The sequence below is a fragment of the Jaminaea rosea genome (assembly GCF_003144245.1).
Source record: "Jaminaea rosea strain MCA 5214 unplaced genomic scaffold BDZ90scaffold_1, whole genome shotgun sequence".
Classification (NCBI taxonomy): domain Eukaryota; kingdom Fungi; phylum Basidiomycota; class Exobasidiomycetes; order Microstromatales; genus Jaminaea; species Jaminaea rosea.
The window spans coordinates 424,729-442,785 of NW_020289975.1; the positions used below are offsets into that span (position 1 = coordinate 424,729).

The 18,057-nt window shown below is 58.3% G+C and overlaps 6 protein-coding genes across 6 annotated transcripts; 3 read left to right on the top strand and 3 right to left on the bottom strand.

Moving 5' to 3' along the window:
* Positions 1-755: 755 nt before the first annotated feature.
* Positions 756-3,230, bottom strand: BDZ90DRAFT_215549 (hypothetical protein; the record flags this gene model as incomplete). The annotated part of the gene is made up of 2 exons (XM_025504240.1): positions 756-2,867; positions 2,937-3,230. 2 exons carry the CDS (start codon positions 3,228-3,230, stop codon positions 756-758), a joined length of 2,406 nt encoding a protein of 801 aa, XP_025364662.1.
* A 1,174-nt stretch (positions 3,231-4,404) lies between these two features.
* Positions 4,405-5,227, bottom strand: BDZ90DRAFT_229084 (hypothetical protein). The gene is made up of 2 exons (XM_025504904.1): positions 4,939-5,227; positions 4,405-4,849 (listed from the first exon to the last, which is right to left on the bottom strand). The coding sequence occupies exons 1-2, from the start codon at positions 5,049-5,051 to the stop codon at positions 4,687-4,689; spliced, it is 276 nt and encodes a 91-aa protein (XP_025364663.1). The 5' UTR covers positions 5,052-5,227; the 3' UTR covers positions 4,405-4,686.
* A 597-nt stretch (positions 5,228-5,824) lies between these two features.
* On the top strand, positions 5,825-7,247 carry BDZ90DRAFT_235293 (putative RPL10-60S large subunit ribosomal protein L10). The gene is made up of 4 exons (XM_025507259.1): positions 5,825-5,879; positions 5,970-5,997; positions 6,072-6,088; positions 6,330-7,247. The coding sequence occupies exons 1-4, from the start codon at positions 5,835-5,837 to the stop codon at positions 6,906-6,908; spliced, it is 669 nt and encodes a 222-aa protein (XP_025364664.1). The 5' UTR covers positions 5,825-5,834; the 3' UTR covers positions 6,909-7,247.
* Positions 7,248-7,469: 222 nt separating this feature from the next.
* BDZ90DRAFT_247628 (phospholipid-translocating P-type ATPase) lies at positions 7,470-13,311 on the top strand. The gene is made up of 4 exons (XM_025507603.1): positions 7,470-9,771; positions 9,842-10,361; positions 10,438-11,399; positions 11,476-13,311. Exons 1-4 carry the CDS (start codon positions 7,616-7,618, stop codon positions 13,067-13,069), a joined length of 5,232 nt encoding a protein of 1,743 aa, XP_025364665.1. The 5' UTR covers positions 7,470-7,615; the 3' UTR covers positions 13,070-13,311.
* Positions 13,312-13,502: 191 nt separating this feature from the next.
* Positions 13,503-15,675, top strand: BDZ90DRAFT_229087 (hypothetical protein). The gene has a single exon (XM_025504905.1). It carries the CDS (start codon positions 13,612-13,614, stop codon positions 15,529-15,531), a length of 1,920 nt encoding a protein of 639 aa, XP_025364666.1. The 5' UTR covers positions 13,503-13,611; the 3' UTR covers positions 15,532-15,675.
* BDZ90DRAFT_229089 (hypothetical protein) lies at positions 15,656-17,975 on the bottom strand. The gene has a single exon (XM_025504906.1). The coding sequence runs from the start codon at positions 17,862-17,864 to the stop codon at positions 15,741-15,743; it is 2,124 nt and encodes a 707-aa protein (XP_025364667.1). The 5' UTR covers positions 17,865-17,975; the 3' UTR covers positions 15,656-15,740.
* Positions 17,976-18,057: the final 82 nt, after the last annotated feature.

Sequence of the window (18,057 nt, forward strand, 5' to 3'; positions counted from 1 at the left end):
AGCCTCATCCCTGTGCTTTCTCTGTAACAATCGCAGTCTCGTGTCGCATGTCAGCCATCGAGGCACGGCTCAATCCTGGACTAGAATTCGGCGAGAACCATTCCTGCGCAAGCCTCTGAGCCGATACTGCCCATCTTTGCTGAGGCTGTTGCTCCCTACCCTAGGCTGAGGAGCACTTCGGAGCACGATGTTGCACCGCAGCAGACATCTTGACTTCTCACTCCGAATCACCCAATGACGACCCTGACACGCGCTTGACTGGATAGAATGGATTTGAGATAAGACGTAAAAGGCTGGTGACCGGTCGTGTGTGCTCGGCTGCCAATGAACGTGCGTGGACGATGTGGACGACTGGAATATGGTGGTGAGGGGCGTGAATGTGACTCTGGGTCGAGGGCTAAGCGACAACGAGAGGAACAATTCTTTGGGGATTTGCGTGAAGCGGATGGGGGTCGAGGTGGACGCAATTGAAACTAGCTGGTGATGGTGATGGGAATAGAGAGGCGATGATTGCCTTTGATGAAGTGGAGACGATCTGCCTGATGAGGTCTGGTGGAAACGCCTCTCTTTCGCCCCGGGTCTTTGAGCGTGTGGCGTGCCACAGCGCATCTCTGCGTGCTATGCTGTCGCCGCGGCCTCCCTAAACGTGCTTCGGTCGTCTCGAACGATGCCACGTCGGCATCTTGAAGTGGACTGTGTGAATTGCTACGATCGCCTGCCGTCATTGATCCTCTCTCCTCCGCTTGTATGCTCGATCACATGCGGAATAGGAACTGCAGGTCTGCGACGGTCAGGCGCTGGCTCGCAGCGTCGTCGTTCGACAGAGTAGCGTTGACCATCGCCATTTTCTTCGCTGAAAGCTCAGCGACTCGCGATTCGATGGAGTTTTCGATGATGAGATTGGTGATGATGATGGGCCTCGTCTGCCCAAGGCGGTGAATACGGTCTGCGGCTTGGCCAATGGAGGCTGCGTTCCACCAGGGGTCCATGACAAAGACACGGCTAGCCTCGGTCAAGTTGAGGGCGACACCTCCGGCCTTGAGCGAGACGAGAAAGACGGTGACGGAGGGATTGTCAGAGAAGTAGCGCACAGTGCGGTCGCGTGCCTCCGGGGTCATGCTGCCCTCGAGCCTGGCAATGGTGAAGCCGGCGCGTTGAAGTCGGAAGGCGATGAGGTCCAGGAAGGACGTGAACTGCGAAAAGACGATGCTCTTGATCGTTGAGTCGTCGCGGCGGACCTTGTTGAGCTCCTCGACGAGGGCTTCGATCTTCGTGGAGCTCCTCCAGTTGGCGACGTCAAGCCTGCCGAGAATGCCCTGCCTCGTCTCCTCGGGCCTCGCGTCCTCGAGGGCCTCCTGGTCGAGGTTGATGCTTAGATTGGCGTGGCAGTAGGGGCAGTCGGGGACGGGAACCTCCTCCGATGCAGACTCGAGGTACTGGCGCACGCATTCGCGGCAAAAGACGTGCTTGCACTTGGAGACGATGGGCTCTGTGGCCTCCTCAGCGCAGATGCGGCAGAGATTGATGGTGTCATTCGACGCATCACCCAGCAGCTTTTTGGCAACTCCCGTCTTGGAGCGCAGCACGAGGTCAGGGTGGCATGAGAGCTGACGCATGCGCGTGATGAGCGTGAAGATGTTCGAGTAGTTGTTGAGGATCGTGCCCTGGCTGACAAAGGTCGAGAACTTGCGTGCGCCATCGTTGTAGAGCGAGTCGTAAAGGTCCTCCTCCTCCTCGTTGAAGTAGTCCTTGCGCACCACGACGGTGCGAGGGGGCAAGCCCATGTCATCTGCGCGCTCAAGCTTGGTGCGGCGCAGCATCATGCGGTCGAGGAGAATGCGCAGGCGGCGGAAGGCCTCACCTCCCTCTCCGACACTGGTGCCATCGCGCTGGATGGGACGAAGGACGGAGATGTTCCAGAAGCAGACGTGATGCATGGGTGTGTGGCCGCACTTGTCGCACGAGCGGCGATCGCTGAACTGCCAGTGAAGGCTCTTGCAAGGGCATTGCTTGCAATAGTAGTAGCCATAGGGATCGCCATTCAAGAAGCGAATCATTGAGTAGAGCTCTCCCACTCGGTTCATGAGGGGCGTCCCACTGAGGCACCAGCGATAGGTGCTGCTGAGCTCAAACGCAGCTTTGGCGGTGTTCGTGGCGCGATCCTTGATATTGTGCGCCTCGTCCAGGACCACACGGTGCCACTGCACGGCGTGCAGGGCTGACTTCTCCTTGACGAGCTCCTTCTTGCGCTTGAAGCCGATCTCTTGCTTGCGGAAAGATGCCTCCATCACCGAGTAGCTCGTGAGAACGACGTCGTGCTGGGCGAGCTTCTTGGCGTCGACCTCGCGCGAAGCGCCGTGCCAAACGAGGACCTTGAAGCCATCCGTGTACTTGGCAATTTCGTTGCGCCACTGCATGATGGCAACGACGGGTGCAACTACGAGAGTGGGCTTGTCGCGGTTGGAGAGAAAGAGCGAAATCATCTGGATCGTCTTGCCCATGCCCATCTCGTCGGCGAGGACACCTCCAGACCATGGTCCTTTCTCCTGCTCGAGCAACCAGTTGAGTCCTTCGAGCTGGAAGGGAAGCAGCGTGGCTTTGAGGCCGTTGGGCTGGACGGTAGCGACATTCTTTGGTGCGCCAGAGGTCTGTTTGAGATCATCCCAGAGACCAACGAGCTCGGGGTGGTGCTTGCCGAGCGACTGCACCGTCTTCTGGTAGGGCGTGAGCTTTGGCACCTTCTTGCGTCGAGCGAGGTGCCTCTCGGATTTCAGTCGAGCTTGGCGCTGCTTGAATGTCTCGTACCTGATGTCCTCGCCGTGGAGGCCACGAGCGCTAGAGGGATTGGCAGAGGTGGATGCGCCCACCTCGGGGGAGGTGGATCCAGCGTCGGCGCTAGCGAGAGCAACGGCGTTGTGGGAAGCGTAGTCGTCAACAAAGTCCTCGTCCTCCGAGTCCTCCGAGTCTTCATAGTCGTCGTCGCCGTCAAATTCACGGTCTTGCAAGCTTGCAGCCGACTTGCGTGGGGCTCGTCGCTGACGGCCCTTGGCGCGAGGCTTGGCGAGCAAGTCCTCGGCCTCGTCTTCAATGTAGCTGAGCTCGCTGTCCGAATCGTCCTCGTCTTCAATTCGCTGCTTCGAGCGGCTGGGGCCCGACGCAGACCTCTTCTTGCCAAATTTGATCGATGTCTTGAAGTCATCTTCATCGGCGTCCTCAATGTCGTCCGACATGTCGTAGTTGGCCAAGTCATCGGCGATGTTGAGCTCTGGAGCCTTAGCCTTGCCTTTAGCCTTGCCCTTGGAAGTTGAGGCGAGAGGTACGTCGCTCAGCTCGCTATCGTCACTGGGCTCGTCCTTGTACGACTTGCGAGCAGACGAGACTCGGCGACTGGGTCGACCGGAGGAGCTCACACCACTCGAACCAGAGTTGATGCTGAGGTCAATGATCTCTTTCTTGGCTGATGAAGCAGGCTTCTTGCCGCAGCTGGTGCTGCGACGCTTGCTGATAGCAGGCTTGACGTCGTCGTCATCGTCCTTTGCGATCATTGCGGCAGACGAGGTGCCGGCTTTGGAGGAGGACGCAGAGGCGGAGCTCTGCGCAGTAGTAGCGAAACGGCCACGAGAAGGGCGTGCGCGTGGAATGACAATGGAGAATCCAGGATCATCCTCGCCGACAGCATCTTCAGGGCTGCCGGTCTGACGCTGAGCGGAGCGTGAGTGGAGTGGAGATTGATGAGCTCAAGGATTACGGAGCGTGGCGCGTTTGCATGCGCGTGTACTCACATTCTTGGTGTTGGCTTTGCCAGTGTCATCACCGATGCTCGTGGCTGGCGTTATGACTCCAGAGGTCGTGTGACGGCTGGTAGTACCAGTGTCGGCGGTGGTGCTAGGCGTGGGCGATAGCGAGTCGGGGCTTTCCTCAGCCTTGACGGCTGCCCTGCTCGCGCGACGCTGCGGAGGCGCCATCTTGCGCGATGGTGAAAGGGAGCAGAGCTTGCCAAAGGATTGAAAAAAGGGCGGTGAAACGAAGGGTAAGGAAACAGGGGGGCACCAGTGGGAATGGGAAGGGGATGGTGAGGATCGAAAGAAGGAATGGGCGAATTTGCCACTAGGCTGCTGCCTCGAATCAGTCGACTGCTCAGCCGCTGCCGGCAGCAGCAACGGAAAGGGAAACGCGTCAAGCAAATGGGCGTGCAGGTGCGGGTGCGGGGTACGTCGAGGAAAGGCAGCAACGATGACACACGACCGCCAATGCGATGGCAGAATGCTCGAGGGCAGAGCCCAAATGAGCATGATATTGGTATCGAGAGCTGCATAAGCCAACGCGCGTGATTGTAGTGGCAAGGTGTTGGTAAACGGCCTGCCGATTTGAGCCCTCCGCTACATCCCCCCCCCCCCCCCCTGCCCCTGCTGCGCTGGTGCTGCCGCCTGCCTTCCCACCGTATGCTCTTCCCTTATTCATTGGTTACGTGTCGAGCGATGTTCATCCAGGAGGATCCTGCGTGTTTGATGAGTAGGTGGTAGTGTGATTGAGAGGTGCGGGGCAGCGTCATCAAGTCGCGAGGACAGCAGCCGGCCACTGCCTTCCCAGCACACCTTGCTGCTATTGAGCTTTAATTTTGATGCTTGACTCGATATTCGCTTTGTTCCGAGATATTGGCTGGTGATTTGTCGCCTTGCCACGCTGCTACCTCCAAGACCAGCCCAGATCGAGGTCGAATCCAGTCTTGGTGCCGGGAAGATTGACTCTCAGCAGCCTCGAGGCGTCAGCAGTCGGCTTCCATGGCTGAAGCTGATCCCAGTATGAAGTAGCCAAGAAGAGCCCAATGACGATAGCGGTGCAGTAGAAGCTGTCGCAGAGATGGACGAGGACAGGGGGGGAGGGGATCGGGGTCAGCTCGGGTTCACGCTCAGATTTCCCTCTGACGTCGATACTCACCACGGCCGAGTCTTGATGAAGTAAATGACAACGAGGAGGACGAGCAGCTCAGGCGGGCATGCCGGCTTGGCGATGAGAAAGAGCGGGAGCCACCATGAGAGGCAGTTCATCATTGGGCGGCAAGAAGCGTCGTGTTGGACGAGGGGCGACTCTGGTCCACCTCAAGCCCGATCGCAGTTCAAGGCCACGTGGTTAGTCGGGGTTGCCGGGTCAGTTGTCGAGCTCGTACGGCCATCAACGAGGCCAGAACCTCGTTGGCGAACAATGATGGGCCAGTGGAGCTGGCGACAATGGTGGTCACTCATTCAGATTAGGGCGGCGTTCCCACAAAAGCATCCAGTGAAACGAGCAGCTTCTCTGTGTGCGATGTCGCCGAGCGCTTTGCTCGCGCTTCGCCACCACGCCCTTACGTCTCCGTCTTCGCTCGAGTCAAGCCATTGTCAAGCACGCTCACCACTCGGGCACATGTACGAGTCATGATCGGCGGCAACCACTTCTCCATCTCGATCTCTGCAGTCATCTCGTGTCTTCGTCGTCGCAGATGTGGTTGATGCTGCCTTGCTTGCTCTACCTCGAATTTTGCTGCATCGAGCTGCTCGCCGCAATCTGCAAGGCTCAGCCAGCCCGTTCGGGACCGCGCGCTGGGCCAGTCGACGATTCGGGCGTAAGGGGCGAAGGCAGGCAGGCAGGCAGGCAGGCAGGCAGAGAGCCCAGAGGCGAGCGGGGCGGGCAAGCGGGCGAGCGACGTCGAGCTGAGCCAGCCATTTCCAGACGACTTCGTCTTTGTTACCACCACCACATCCCCCCTTAAGAAGTGCGTTGCCGACACTGCCGCTCGAAGCACTCATCATCATTCGCTCACTCTTCACTCTCCATTCTCGTACAGACTCTTCAAGATGGGACGTCGCCCTGCCAGGTGCTACCGCTACTGCAAGAACAAGGTGAGCGCCAGGCGAAGAAGAGATGAGGCTCCTTGGGACGTTTTGGCTGACCGTCCTACCACCTATTCCTGCACCGTTTCCTCATTGTAGCCGTTCCCCAAGTCCAGGTACAACCGAGGTGAGCTTGCGATGGGCAGAGAGACGAGCGAATGGAACTCGATCTGACTCAAATTCTCCCTTCCCTTCTTCCAGGTGTGCCCGACCCCAAGGTCCGTATCTTCGAAGAATTCGCTGCGAGAGATATCATATAGCGAGGCTGTTATGAAAGGCATGGGGGGACATATCGTGGGCGGTGGCGTTGCCGCTGCTTCAGGTGCCAGGCATCGAGGCAGTGCAGCGAATTTGAGGAATGGGGATGGGAATGGATGGAGGATGGATGGGTGGCGGACAGCTTGGCGTCGTAGCCCTTTGACATCCGACTGACGCTCCTCCCCGTTCTCTCTCGTACAGATCCGCATCTACGACCTGGGCCGCAAGAAGGCTTCCGTCGACGACTTCCCCTTCTGCTGCCACCTCGTCTGCGATGAGCACCAGCAGATTACCTCGGAGGCTCTCGAGGCCGCCCGTATTTGCGCCAACAAGTACATCACCAAGACCTCGGGTAAGGACTCTTTCCACCTGAGGGTCCGTGTCCACCCCTTCCACGTCATCCGCATCAACAAGATGTTGTCCTGCGCCGGTGCCGATAGGCTCCAGACTGGTATGCGTGGTGCCTACGGCAAGCCCTACGACACCGTCGCCCGTGTCGACATTGGCCAGATCCTCCTCTCGGTCCGCACTCGCGAGTCGAACCGCGCTACCGTCATGGAGGCTCTCCGTCGCTCTCGTTACAAGTTCGCCGGTCGCCAGAAGATCATCATCTCGAAGAAGTGGGGCTTCACCAACATGAACAAGGACCAGTACCAGCAGGCCAAGGCTGAGAACCGTGTCATGAGGGACGGATGCTACCTCCAGTACCTCAACGACCACGGACCCCTCGAGAAGAACCTCAAGATGCGTGCTCAGGTCGCTGCCAACAACGCCAAGTAATTGGTGCGTGGCCGACTTACGACTCGTTCTTGTCTCCTCACTCTGTACAATGTCCCCGCTCGTCCATCATCACGATGAGCTCACAGCAATGCCATTGTGATGTCGGGCTTCCCATCGTGCGTGCGTGAGCGTGAAGGAGAGGACAGAAAGACAGCGGAAGTTGAGTGTTGCAGAGCAGGGCTCAGAAAGGGCTCGAGGGGCGGGCGGTGCAATGAGCAGCGATGACGAGGGGCTGTGGGCCACAAGGTCGTCCGGCCCCACCTGCCAACATCTACAGTGATTGTGCGTTTGTTCCTTTCTTGCCCTGCAAGATTCCAATGCTTGTCTCAATCCATTGCTCGTTTCCTTGTCCTCTTCTCAATCCTCGCGTTTCGCTCAGACAAATGAAGTAAGGTGTCGTGGGCGGCACTTGCGGGCTGGCGCACGACGCCAAGCCAAGTCGCGAGAGCGGCCCAAGCGCGAAGCGGCCCGTTGCTGCATCGCGCTGCCTGTCGGATCAGACATGGCCCCCCCCTGAATGTTAAGTGGTGCGCCTCTCTCTGTTCCTACCATTCTCGTTCCTGTTCCCATTCCCATTCCCATTCCCATCGCCTTCCTCTTCCTGCCAGGCCGGTCTTTGGTCACAAACACCACAGACTTGTCAACCCTGTCGCTGCTCGCGCTGAGCCGTCGTCTCTGGTAGACGCACTGCTAAGGGCCCACGCAAGATGCCGGGCCTGCTACCGAGCAGACCGAGCTTCAGTGGTAGTCTGTCTGCCACTGGTGGCTCGCCTCGACCACTCTCCCCTCATAATGTCGACCCCAACATCACGGCCCCTTATGATGAGGGCCCACAATACGCCCCTTATGTCTCCGACCCTACCCACCCAGACTATGACCCTCGCATCGACCCTGCGCTTCAGCTACGCACCGTACGAACGGCAGCTGCGTCCATCGCCGAGTCGCACGCATCTGATGCTCGCAGAGAGGCAAAGAGGAAGAGCGACAAGAAGAAGATGGGAAGGTCAAACACGCTTCTAAATAAGCTCGGTAGAGGGAGAACGACGCGGCGAAAGAACGGCAGTCAGCAAGGAGGAACTCTCGGCGCTCTCATTCAAGACGAGCTTCGTATCGCAGGCCAGGGAAAGGGAGGAGCACAAGGGACTGGTGGGCAGGGAGTAGGCGTACCATTCGATTCTGCGCAGCAAGACAAGACGCCCGCAGTTCCTGTGGCTGACCTTGACGAAGAGGCAGAGCAGGAGGCTCAGAAGGAGGCCAAGTCAACCTCAAATGGCCCAGCTGGATCTCGGCGCAACATCTACCTCAACATGCCCTTGCCCTCCTCGGACCTCAACCGCAGCGGGGAACCCCGTACCATGTACCCTCGCAATCGAGTTCAGACATCCAAGTACAACGTCGTCACGTTCCTGCCTCGCTTCCTCTTTGAGCAGTTTCATCGACTGGCCAATGTCTATTTCCTCGGCCTCGTCGTGATGCAAATCCCGAGCATCTTTGGCGCCACTCTGCCTCAGATTGCCATGCTGCCCCTCGTGGCCATTCTGACGTTGACCGCCATCAAGGATGGCATCGAGGACCACCGCCGACATATCCTCGACAACCAAGTCAATAACTCGGCCGTCACCAAGCTCGGTGGCTGGCGCAATGTCAACCAGCCCAAGGATGCGCGTACCTGGCTGCAGAAGTTGCTTGGCTTGAGCGGGAGAGGGGAGGCCAAAATATCGCGAGGCGTACGCAAGCTGCGAGAGAAGGAAGATGCCATCGGTATGAGGTCGATGAGGGAGAACAAGTCAAAGTACCAGGCTGGCGCTGCCATCACGCAGGACAGTCTGGCTCAGGACCAAGGCTGGGGCATGTCGACCATTGCGTCCGAAGGGGAGCGCGAAGATGACTCGTCCATCGCCCACAGCGCTCGCGGTCCCTACGGCGCCACTCCAATGAGCAGGAACGACACTTCGAAGACAGCGGCCGACATTCACCATCCTCCAAGCATTGGTGGACCAGGCTCCCAAGGAGTCGTTGACTACCGTCGTACCACCTCTGGCTCTGCACGATGGGAGCGCACGCTGTGGAAGAAGCTCGAAGTCGGTGACATTGTACTGTTGCGCGAGGATGAACAGGTGCCCGCGGACATCATCGTCCTCAACTCGTCTGGTGAGGACGGCATCGTCTTTGTCGAGACGAAGAACCTCGATGGCGAGACCAATCTCAAGCCGCGTCGATCGCTCAAGGCCACTCGTGCGATCCAGTCAGAAGAGGACATCGAAGCGTCTCGCTTCCTCATCGACGTCGAGCCACCTCACGCCAATCTCTACTCCTTCACCGCCTTGCTCAAGTACACTCGAGGCGACGAGGATGCGCCTCCCGACTCGAGCGCCTACGCAACAGCTGAAAAGCACGTCGAGCCAGTGACGATCAATGAGCTCCTCCTGCGAGGCTGCGCCATCCGCAACACCGAATGGGTCATCGGCATCGTCGCCTTCACGGGAAGCGACACGAAGATCATGCTCAACTCGGGTGAGACGCCATCGAAGCGGTCGAAGATCGAGAAGGAGACCAATTGGAACGTCCTCGCCAACTTCGTATTACTTCTCTGCATGTGCGCCATCTGCGCCATTGTTGGAGGGCTTGCTTTTGCTAACACAGCGTCCAGCCGGACCTACTACGAGCCTGGTGCCCTTGACTCGTCTTCCAACGTCCTCAACGCCCTTGTCATTTTGGGCTCGTGCTTGGTTCTCTTCCAGAACATTGTGCCCATCTCACTCTACATCTCGATCGAGCTGGTCAAGACGGTACAGGCTTTCTTCATTTACCAGGACGCCGATATGTATTACGAGCCGCTGGACCATCCCTGTGTCCCCAAGACGTGAGGACCGAAGACGAAGGCGAATCGGGCGAGCTTTTTGACTGACATTCCATCCTCATCGCGCACGCAGCTGGAACATCTCTGACGACCTCGGTCAAATTGAATACATCTTCTCGGACAAGACAGGCACGCTCACACAGAACAAGATGGAGTTCAAAAAGTGCAGTATCAACGGCGTCTCCTATGGCGAAGGCGTGACCGAAGCCCAGCTCGGCGCCATGAAGCGTGAAGGACAAGACGTCTCTCGCTTCTCCCCAGAGGCCCAAAAGGCGCAGCTGGAAGAGAACAAGCGGGCCATGATCCAGACGATGACGAGGAGCTACAAGAGTCGATACCTGCGCGAAGACCGGCTCACGCTGATTTCTCACAAGCTCAGCGAGGACTTGGCTTCGGGATCTCCGCCTGATCAGAGGAGAGCGATCATTGCCTTCTTCAGGGCGTTGGCGCTGTGCCACACGGCTCTCACTGACAGGCCAGATGGAGACGACCCATTCACGCTCGACTACAAGGCAGAGTCGCCTGATGAAGCGGCGCTGGTCGCCGCTGCTAGGGATGTGGGCGCCGTCTTCCTCAACAAGACCAATCAGCAGGTGAGCGTGCTGAGGAGAGAGAGTAGTCTAAGAGGGGCGAGCAGCTGACCTTGCACCAACTTGTGCCCGCACACAGGTGGACATTGAAGTCATGGGCCAGCCCGAGCGCTACACCCCGCTCAAGGTCCTCGAGTTCAATTCGACCCGCAAGCGCATGTCTGTAATTGTTCGCGAGCCCGAGGGGCGCGTTCTCATGATCACTAAAGGCGCAGACTCAGTCATATATCAACGCCTACGCAAGGATCATCCCCAAGACCTCAAAGAGTCAACTCAACGTGACCTCGACGAGTATGCCAATGCCGGTCTCCGCACTCTCTGCATTGCGTACCGCTACCTGGAGGAGAGCGAGTACATAGAGTGGGCCCGCACCTTCGACGAAGCGGCGGCTTCAACCAGCGACCGAGAGGACAAGATCGACGATGCCTGCGAAACGATCGAGCACGACTTCACCCTACTGGGAGCGACTGCGCTGGAGGACAAGCTGCAGGAGGGGGTCCCCGACGCAATCGCTCAGCTGCACGAGGCGGGCATCAAGCTCTGGGTCCTCACAGGAGACAAGATGCAGACTGCCATCGAGATCGGTTTCTCCTGCAATCTGCTCAACGCGGATACCGAGGTGATGATCATCTCTGCTGACCATGAGGCGGGGACTCGTTCGCAGATCGAAGCGGCTTGCAACAAGATTGCAGCTGCGGGGAGGCCGATTCTGGTGGAGAAGAAGAAGAGTAACAGCAGGGGCTTGGGAGGAAAGCGCAAGTCGACGATTGGATTCGAGCCTACCCCTGAGGCGATTGCTGCTGCCGGGCCAACGGGGAAGACGAGCTATGCCGTTGTCATTGACGGAGACACACTGCGGTACGCCTTGGACCCAGCGCTCAAGCCTCTCTTCCTGGCATTGACGACGCAGTGCGAGACAGTCGTCTGCTGCAGAGTCAGCCCTGCGCAGAAGGCTTTGACGGTCAAGCTGGTCAAGGACGGCAAGAATGCGATGACGCTCGCGATCGGAGATGGCGCCAATGACGTATCGATGATCCAAGAGTGCGTACAATGCGCGGAGAAGACTATGAGCAAGCAGGCGGTCTGACCTTCTCTCTCTACTAAATTTGTCCCGCAGAGCACACTGTGGCATCGGTATCGCAGGCGTCGAGGGCGCGCAAGCGTCCATGTCAGCAGACTACGCCATCGGTCAATTCCGCTACCTAACTAAGCTTCTCCTCGTCCACGGCCACTGGTCCTACGTCCGTATCGCCGACATGCACAAGGTCTTCTTCTACAAGAACGTCATCTGGACCTTTACGATGTTTTTCTTTCAGCTCTACTGCGACTTCAACGCAACCTACCTCTACGACTACACCTACGTGCTCCTCTACAACCTGGTCTTCACGTCGCTGCCCGTCATTATCCTCGGCGCGCTCGACCAGGATTGCAATGCCAAGGCGCTCCTCGCGTTTCCGCAAACGTACATGCGCGGAATCAAGGGGCTGGAGTACACGCGAACTCTCTTCTGGCTCGCAATGCTGGACGGCATTTACCAGTCGTGCGTATGCTTCTTCGTTACCTACGCCTGCTGGTCCTTCTTCCCCGTCGTATCGGCGGACGGCCATTCAATGGACGGAATCTGGATCTTTGGCACGACTATCGGAGCTGGAGCAGTCATCTCTGCCAATCTCTACGCAGGTTTGGCCATGCGCTACTGGACTAGCTTGGTTTGGGTGGTGCAGCTCGTCTCTATCCTCTCGTACCTCGTCTGGGCGCTCGTCTACAGCGCGTTCGACGGGACACTGTACACGGACACGGCGTACTGGGCTATGGGTACCGTCATCTTCTGGTGTCAGATCCTCCTCATCGTCACTCTGTCGCTCCTTCCACGCTTCTTCGCCAAGGCGTGGCGCACCAGCTTCATGCCTACGCAAGTCGACCTAGTGCGCGAGAGCTGGATCAAGGGCGACCTGAAGCAGAAGCTTGGCCTCAAGGAGAAGCCAGACGCGAGCCTTACTGATGTCGAGACGGGCAATGATGTCATCCGAGAGGAGCCGTACCGTAGTCGCTCGCGCTCATCAATGCGCGGCGCTGGTGGCAATGATAGTGGCGAAAGTGGCGGCATGTCGACGTCACCCTCGTGGGAAACGGCGGACACGACGCAGCGTCAATTGCGCAACTCGAAGATGTGGCATGACGGGCGCGGTACAAGGATGAGCTACTATGACCCGGATATGCTCGTTGGCGAGCCAGGCAGTGGACCCTCGTCGCGAAGAACGTCGCGTACGCCTGAGTCGCTGGGCCAGGAGGCCTTTAGTAGCCATCACCAGCAGCATCAGCCGGAGCAGTACGAGCGACAGCAACGGCCCACTCGTGCGGATCACGCGACGCCCATTCCTCAGATCAACATCCAGCGAGCTAGCGGCGCGAGCTCCAGCTTCTACCCTTACCGCCAGTCAGCGGAGTACAGCGATGAGGAGGACGACGAGGAGGACAGAATTGGTCACAATGGCGCTGGAAGGAGTAGGGTGGCGCTCGTCGATGAGAATGGCAACGTGCGCGGCGAAGAGTACCGTCAAGCCGGGTACCGAACCCAGCCACGCCGCGACCAGCATCACGACGATGACGAGCTGGAGGAGGATGATTACGATCACATGCGCGAAGTCAGCGACATTTCGTGGCATACGGCGGATGGTGAAGATGGAGGATCAGGCGGTGTCGCGAGATGATCGCAATGACGGCGTTCAGCTGTCGCTATTTTATTCCTCAAGACGACTTCATTTGACCTTAACTTTTACCCATTCATCAACGGACTCTGTAATGTAGCGCTACGAGTGGTGCGGCGCCCCCTCTTTTCTTTCCTTTTCTTCAGTTCATCTCTTTTGTCCCACCTTTACTACTTCTCCCTTCCTCCTCTGGCCCTTACCCTTTGTAAATGCGAAACACCACAGCGGTATCGATCTTGACGTTGCGCCCAGACGCGGGCTCGGCTCAGTCAGTGGCCAACCAACACTTTTGCCCGCCCTCGTGAGACGCGACTCGACGGCGGCGGAGGTGCGGAGATGAAATGTGAGCGAGGTGGACACGCGGGCCGAGGGCGGGAGGCGGGGTGCGATGTCGAGGACCGATGAGTTCATGACGGCAATTCTCCTCTTGCTCTCGCTCCTTTGCATCATACGACTGCCACGACAGCTTTCTCTCATGCCGCTCTCACCACAGCGCCCATTACTGCTCTGAGAGAGCAGAGCATCAATCACTCGAGATAGCCCAAATGGCAGCAGCCACGTCAGCCTCATCGGCAACGACATCGACTCCACTCCACGACCCCTTGAGACCAGCGGCACCATCGGTAGTCAATGCAGGCAATGCAGTACCCTGGGATGAGCAGGTAGTTCCTGCTCTACGCAAGCGCCTTGAGGCAGAGAGTGCTCAGCTGGCTGAGCGGATCAAGGGGAGTACACATCGAGGTGGAGCATATCCGAGGGGGCCAGGCGCAGCATTTCCTAGCCAAGATGCAGGGCGAGACGTGCATTCTTCCTCTTCGTCGTCGACGAGCGGCAGTGGAGTTCGTCGGGCCCCAAGCCAGGGCTCACCTGCTCGAGCAGCGGGCAGCAAGATAGACATGGCCACTGCACGTCAACGCGCGAGGTCCATCAGGGACCGAAGGGACGGCAGCGCCCCCATCTCTGGACGAGGAGGAGCATACAATGGCCAGGCGCAAATCCAGAATGAACAATACTCCTACAATAGCAGCGTGAACGGCATTGGCAATTCAGCAAGCCTAGGTCGCACAAGCTCCAAGCTTGGCCCTTCAACACGCAGTGGCGCTCTCCTTGCCTCATCGTCCTCCACTGGCTCGGCCCTCTTCCCCTCTGATGAGCATCACCAAGACCAAGATGCCGCTTCATCCTCCTCGTACTACTCGCGAGGTAGTCAGCGACCCATCACTGGTTCTTCAGTCTCCTCGATTAGAACCAGGACTCAGTCAACACCCATGCAGTACATGGGTCCATCGTCATCTTCGACGTCTGCCTCGGCGAGATACGCCGCCGCTGCCAATGCCGTTCCTCCGATACCCCCCAATGGCGCTGAAAGCAGTGGCCCGCAGACGACGAGAACTACTGCTGTGCCAAGACAACGGGTGCAGGCGCATGAAGAGAGCAACCGCTCCGGCCAGTCGCAACGACCAAATGGGCAGGGAGGTCGCAACAGCAATGTGGAGATGGAATCACCTGTAGTTGAAAGCAGCAAGTACGGGGAAGCCATGGCGCCTCGCTGGCCTTCCTCCCGTCAGCAGCCATTCCTCCCCGCAACGACAGCGGCAAAGCAGCGATCTGCGACAGTCGATGCAAGCCAGCAGCATCGTCTCCAACCAGACCCCCCATCTGACTCATCCCAATTACCACCATCAACCAGCGACCCCCTCCTCCTCCACTCGCCCCTGAGCAATCATGTCACTCAACCAATCTCGCGCTCGACTCGCGCCGTCACTGAGCCTCCGACGGGTTCCACACCATGGGACTGGGACGAGGTCCTCCCGCCCACGATTGCGCGTCGTGTAGCACAAGAAGAGCTGCTGAAGAGAGACCCAAGCCTGCAGGGCGTGGAAGAATTGATCGATACGTGGGACAAGAGTGGGAAGCCACTGACTCAGAAGCGTATCAGGGAGCTGTGCGAGGAGAGGGAGAGGAGGGAACGCGGAGAGGACATGGGAGAGGAACCAGGGAAAGCAGAGGAAGAGGGCAGTGCATGGCCAACAGCAGAGGGCGATAGTCTTGCGGAGATGAGCTCTTCCTTTGACAGGACGGCGAGCAACAGGCAGGTCAGACTCTCCTCGCTCGTTGATGGGATGGGCTTCGGCCCGGCATCTTCCAGCCCTGCGAGGGGTGACGGGAAGAGTAGCATAGCAGCAGGTGCAAGCCCGCAGAGCGGGGACCTTGTGAACTTCCAAAGCCAGCGAACGCAGCAGCAGAGGCAGGTCACTCCGCAGCGCGAGCCTTCTCCGAATGGACATGGGTGGCAGCAAGGGCCTCAGCAGCAACAGCGAGCCACAGTCAATGGCCATCAACCAACTTCAGCGCCGACGTCATCAGCAGCAGCGCCGGTGTCAGCAACGAGCGGCAAGCATCAAAAGCCAGGCAAGGACGACTCGCACGATGCAGGATGCTGTGCCAAGTGCCTTGTCATGTAGCATCCTTCGTGGCGATGATCTCTTCTTTGCTCTTCTCCGCACCTCAGCTCGTCCGGGACAGTGGTATACCTTTGTGCTTCATTCTTTCTTCTTCGCCTTTCATCATTTCAATCCTTTCAGCCTAATATCATGAGATGTGTACACGCATGATCATGTGAAGGCGATGCGAATCCGATTGTGACAGATAAGGGTAGTACGATTCCTCATTCTCACTGCTCAACATTCTGCGTGACCGCACCTGTACTGCTGACACGCATAACCTGCAATGCAAGTCCACCTCTCAACGCCTCAAACGCTGCAGTGCCTCTTTGCATCCAGCCCACGCCGACCAGCCCTCTCCTCACCATCGCGCGCTCGTATCTCGCCTTGATTAGCTCCCACGCCTCGCCCAGATGATCAGCATCGAGGTGCGGAGAGAAGGAGGCAAGATGCTCCAGACGCCCTCTGCCCTCCAGCGTGGGTACCAATGGATCCAACGCCCAGGCTGGGGCGACGAGGAGCTGGTGATGCTCAGCTGAGGCTGCCTCCTCGTGCAAGCGCTGTATCTCGAGAAGCGGATCAGCTTGCGAGGAGTGGTCATGCACGCTGACTCGCACCTGGACGTGATCACCGTTACTGCCTTCAGCCGGCAGAGGCAATGCCAAGAGGTGTCGCGGAGGCATGAAAGCCCGCCAGAAGTGGATGTCTACCTGCACTGGACCCGTCTTGCCCTCGCTGTCAGGGAACCAGTCTGACGACGACGACGAGGATACGGTGGGCCCAGCTGTGGCATTCGTCGCCTGCACGAGATGGTCTTGCAGAAGGTGCACCTCCTCCCCCACCCTGAGCAAAGCGGGAGCAACGCCTCCCTGATGGGCAAGGGAGAAGAAGATCACCATTCCGGCTGCTTGCAGCAAGTGCAAGGTCATCAGGATGGGTCGTAGGAGGGAGCGGCTGCTGCGCAATTTCCGCTGCGGCTTTCCCTCGGCTGTTGAGGAAGATGGTCCATTGGAGTCGTCCTCATCTCCGGAATCGCTACCCAGCACCACCAGCAAGATAGCCGGCGCTACCAGAGGCAAGAGGAAGCGTGGCTCCTGGTGCGGCTGGGACGACAAAATTGCGAGGCAGAGAGCAATGGTGCAGAGACTGAGCATACCCAGTGGGAAGGAAGCCTGCTCCTGCTCCGTTGCCCTCTGCCTCCTTGCCGGTCCAAATGAGCCTAGTTGCTTGACCATAGCCGTACAGCAACCCAGCCAAAGCGCTGCAGAACCTACAATCATAGGCGCGTTGACGCCTACATGCAACCAGCGTGGGTGCAAGCCATGCTGTGCGAGGTTCTCTTCCCTCATATTGTAGCGCAGTGCATTCCATGGCGCGACCGTCAACGGCCAGGAAGAGAGGTTTGCGAGCCGATTGAGGACGGGCGTTATGCCCATCCGCTCAAAGAGGAGGCTCAGGGAGACGTACTGGGTGGCAGAGCCAGATGCTGCATGTGCTGCTTTTTGGATAACGAGGCGGTAGTATACCGTATCGTAGAGTACGTGAGCGAGGGAGCAGAGCAGGAGACCGTTGAGGGAGTCAGAGAGTAGGATGAGGGCTTTGAGGGGGCGACGCAGCGATGCTGGCGTCATGGACACGTCTTCGTTGTCTGCTACTGTCGTTCTAGCCGTAGCCAAGCCGGACAGGCGCCACACAAGCCCAATGTAGTACACGCCCAGCGGTGCCGCAAAGACCACAAAAGTAAAGCGGGAGAAGGTGCCCAGCGCTACCAGGAACCCCAACAAGGAGGAGATGGCCGACCAGAATGAAAGGCTGCGGTCTTGTCCTGTTATTGTATTCCATTGCTCTACTTCTCGATGCAGCTGTTGTACGAGGACGAAGCAGACACAGAGGATGGCCGCCTCGACATTATTGGTCAAGGAACGGAGGGCGAAGCTGAGCGTCGCGCCGCTTGAGGCGTACAGAAGGAGGGCGGTCGAAGCGCGGCCCTCATTGAGCTTGATGGATCTTGAAGATGAGTAGAGGAGCGCGGCCAAACAGCAGTCCACCAGTATGCTCAGCGCAAAGCTGGTAAGTCGCTGCGTAATGAAGAGCGTCCACCCGTCAACGCGTTCCTCACTCAACCACTTGAGCAAGACGACTGGCAGATTGAAGAGCTTGACGCTAGCCATAGAGCGGCAAGGAGAGGTTGGATCGAACTCCCATGTCTTTACGGCTTGCAGCTGGTCAGAGAGGGCAGCCTCTGGCCCTTGGAAGTATTCGTCTGGGTGGATGTACCCAGTGCCGAATATCGCGAGGGCGAGGCGTAGGGCAACCAGCAGGCCGTAGAGTGACCAGGCTGTTCGTGTTTTCATGCTGGCATCGCTTGGATTGAGAGGAGCCTGACAGAGGCTTGACGCCTCCTCCTTATATGCGCTTTGTGAGAGGCTTGCTTCGACTTGCCTCAGTGGATAGAGAGAGGAAGATGCGGAGCTGCCTTTGCCCTCGAGCCGGGTGGACGCCGATGTCTCCGTCTCCATCTCCGCTCGACGTCCAGTCGAGTCGACC

What these genes read in the sequence shown, in the direction of transcription:
- BDZ90DRAFT_229084 (XM_025504904.1), bottom strand. Translation starts at nt 5,051, where the DNA reads ATGATGAACTGCCTCTCATGGTGGCTCCCGCTCTTTCTCATCGCCAAG. An exon ending in TTCATCAAGACTCGGCCGTG is followed by an intron (nt 4,850 to 4,938) that starts GTGAGTATCGAC and finishes TCTCTGCGACAG; the next exon opens with CTTCTACTGCACCGCTATCG.
- BDZ90DRAFT_235293 (XM_025507259.1), top strand. Translation starts at nt 5,835, where the DNA reads ATGGGACGTCGCCCTGCCAGGTGCTACCGCTACTGCAAGAACAAG. An exon ending in ACCGCTACTGCAAGAACAAG is followed by an intron (nt 5,880 to 5,969) that starts GTGAGCGCCAGG and finishes TCCTCATTGTAG; the next exon opens with CCGTTCCCCAAGTCCAGGTA.
- BDZ90DRAFT_247628 (XM_025507603.1), top strand. Translation starts at nt 7,616, where the DNA reads ATGCCGGGCCTGCTACCGAGCAGACCGAGCTTCAGTGGTAGTCTGTCT. An exon ending in CATCCCTGTGTCCCCAAGAC is followed by an intron (nt 9,772 to 9,841) that starts GTGAGGACCGAA and finishes TCGCGCACGCAG; the next exon opens with CTGGAACATCTCTGACGACC. An exon ending in TCAACAAGACCAATCAGCAG is followed by an intron (nt 10,362 to 10,437) that starts GTGAGCGTGCTG and finishes GCCCGCACACAG; the next exon opens with GTGGACATTGAAGTCATGGG.
- BDZ90DRAFT_229087 (XM_025504905.1), top strand. Translation starts at nt 13,612, where the DNA reads ATGGCAGCAGCCACGTCAGCCTCATCGGCAACGACATCGACTCCACTC.
- BDZ90DRAFT_229089 (XM_025504906.1), bottom strand. Translation starts at nt 17,864, where the DNA reads ATGAAAACACGAACAGCCTGGTCACTCTACGGCCTGCTGGTTGCCCTA.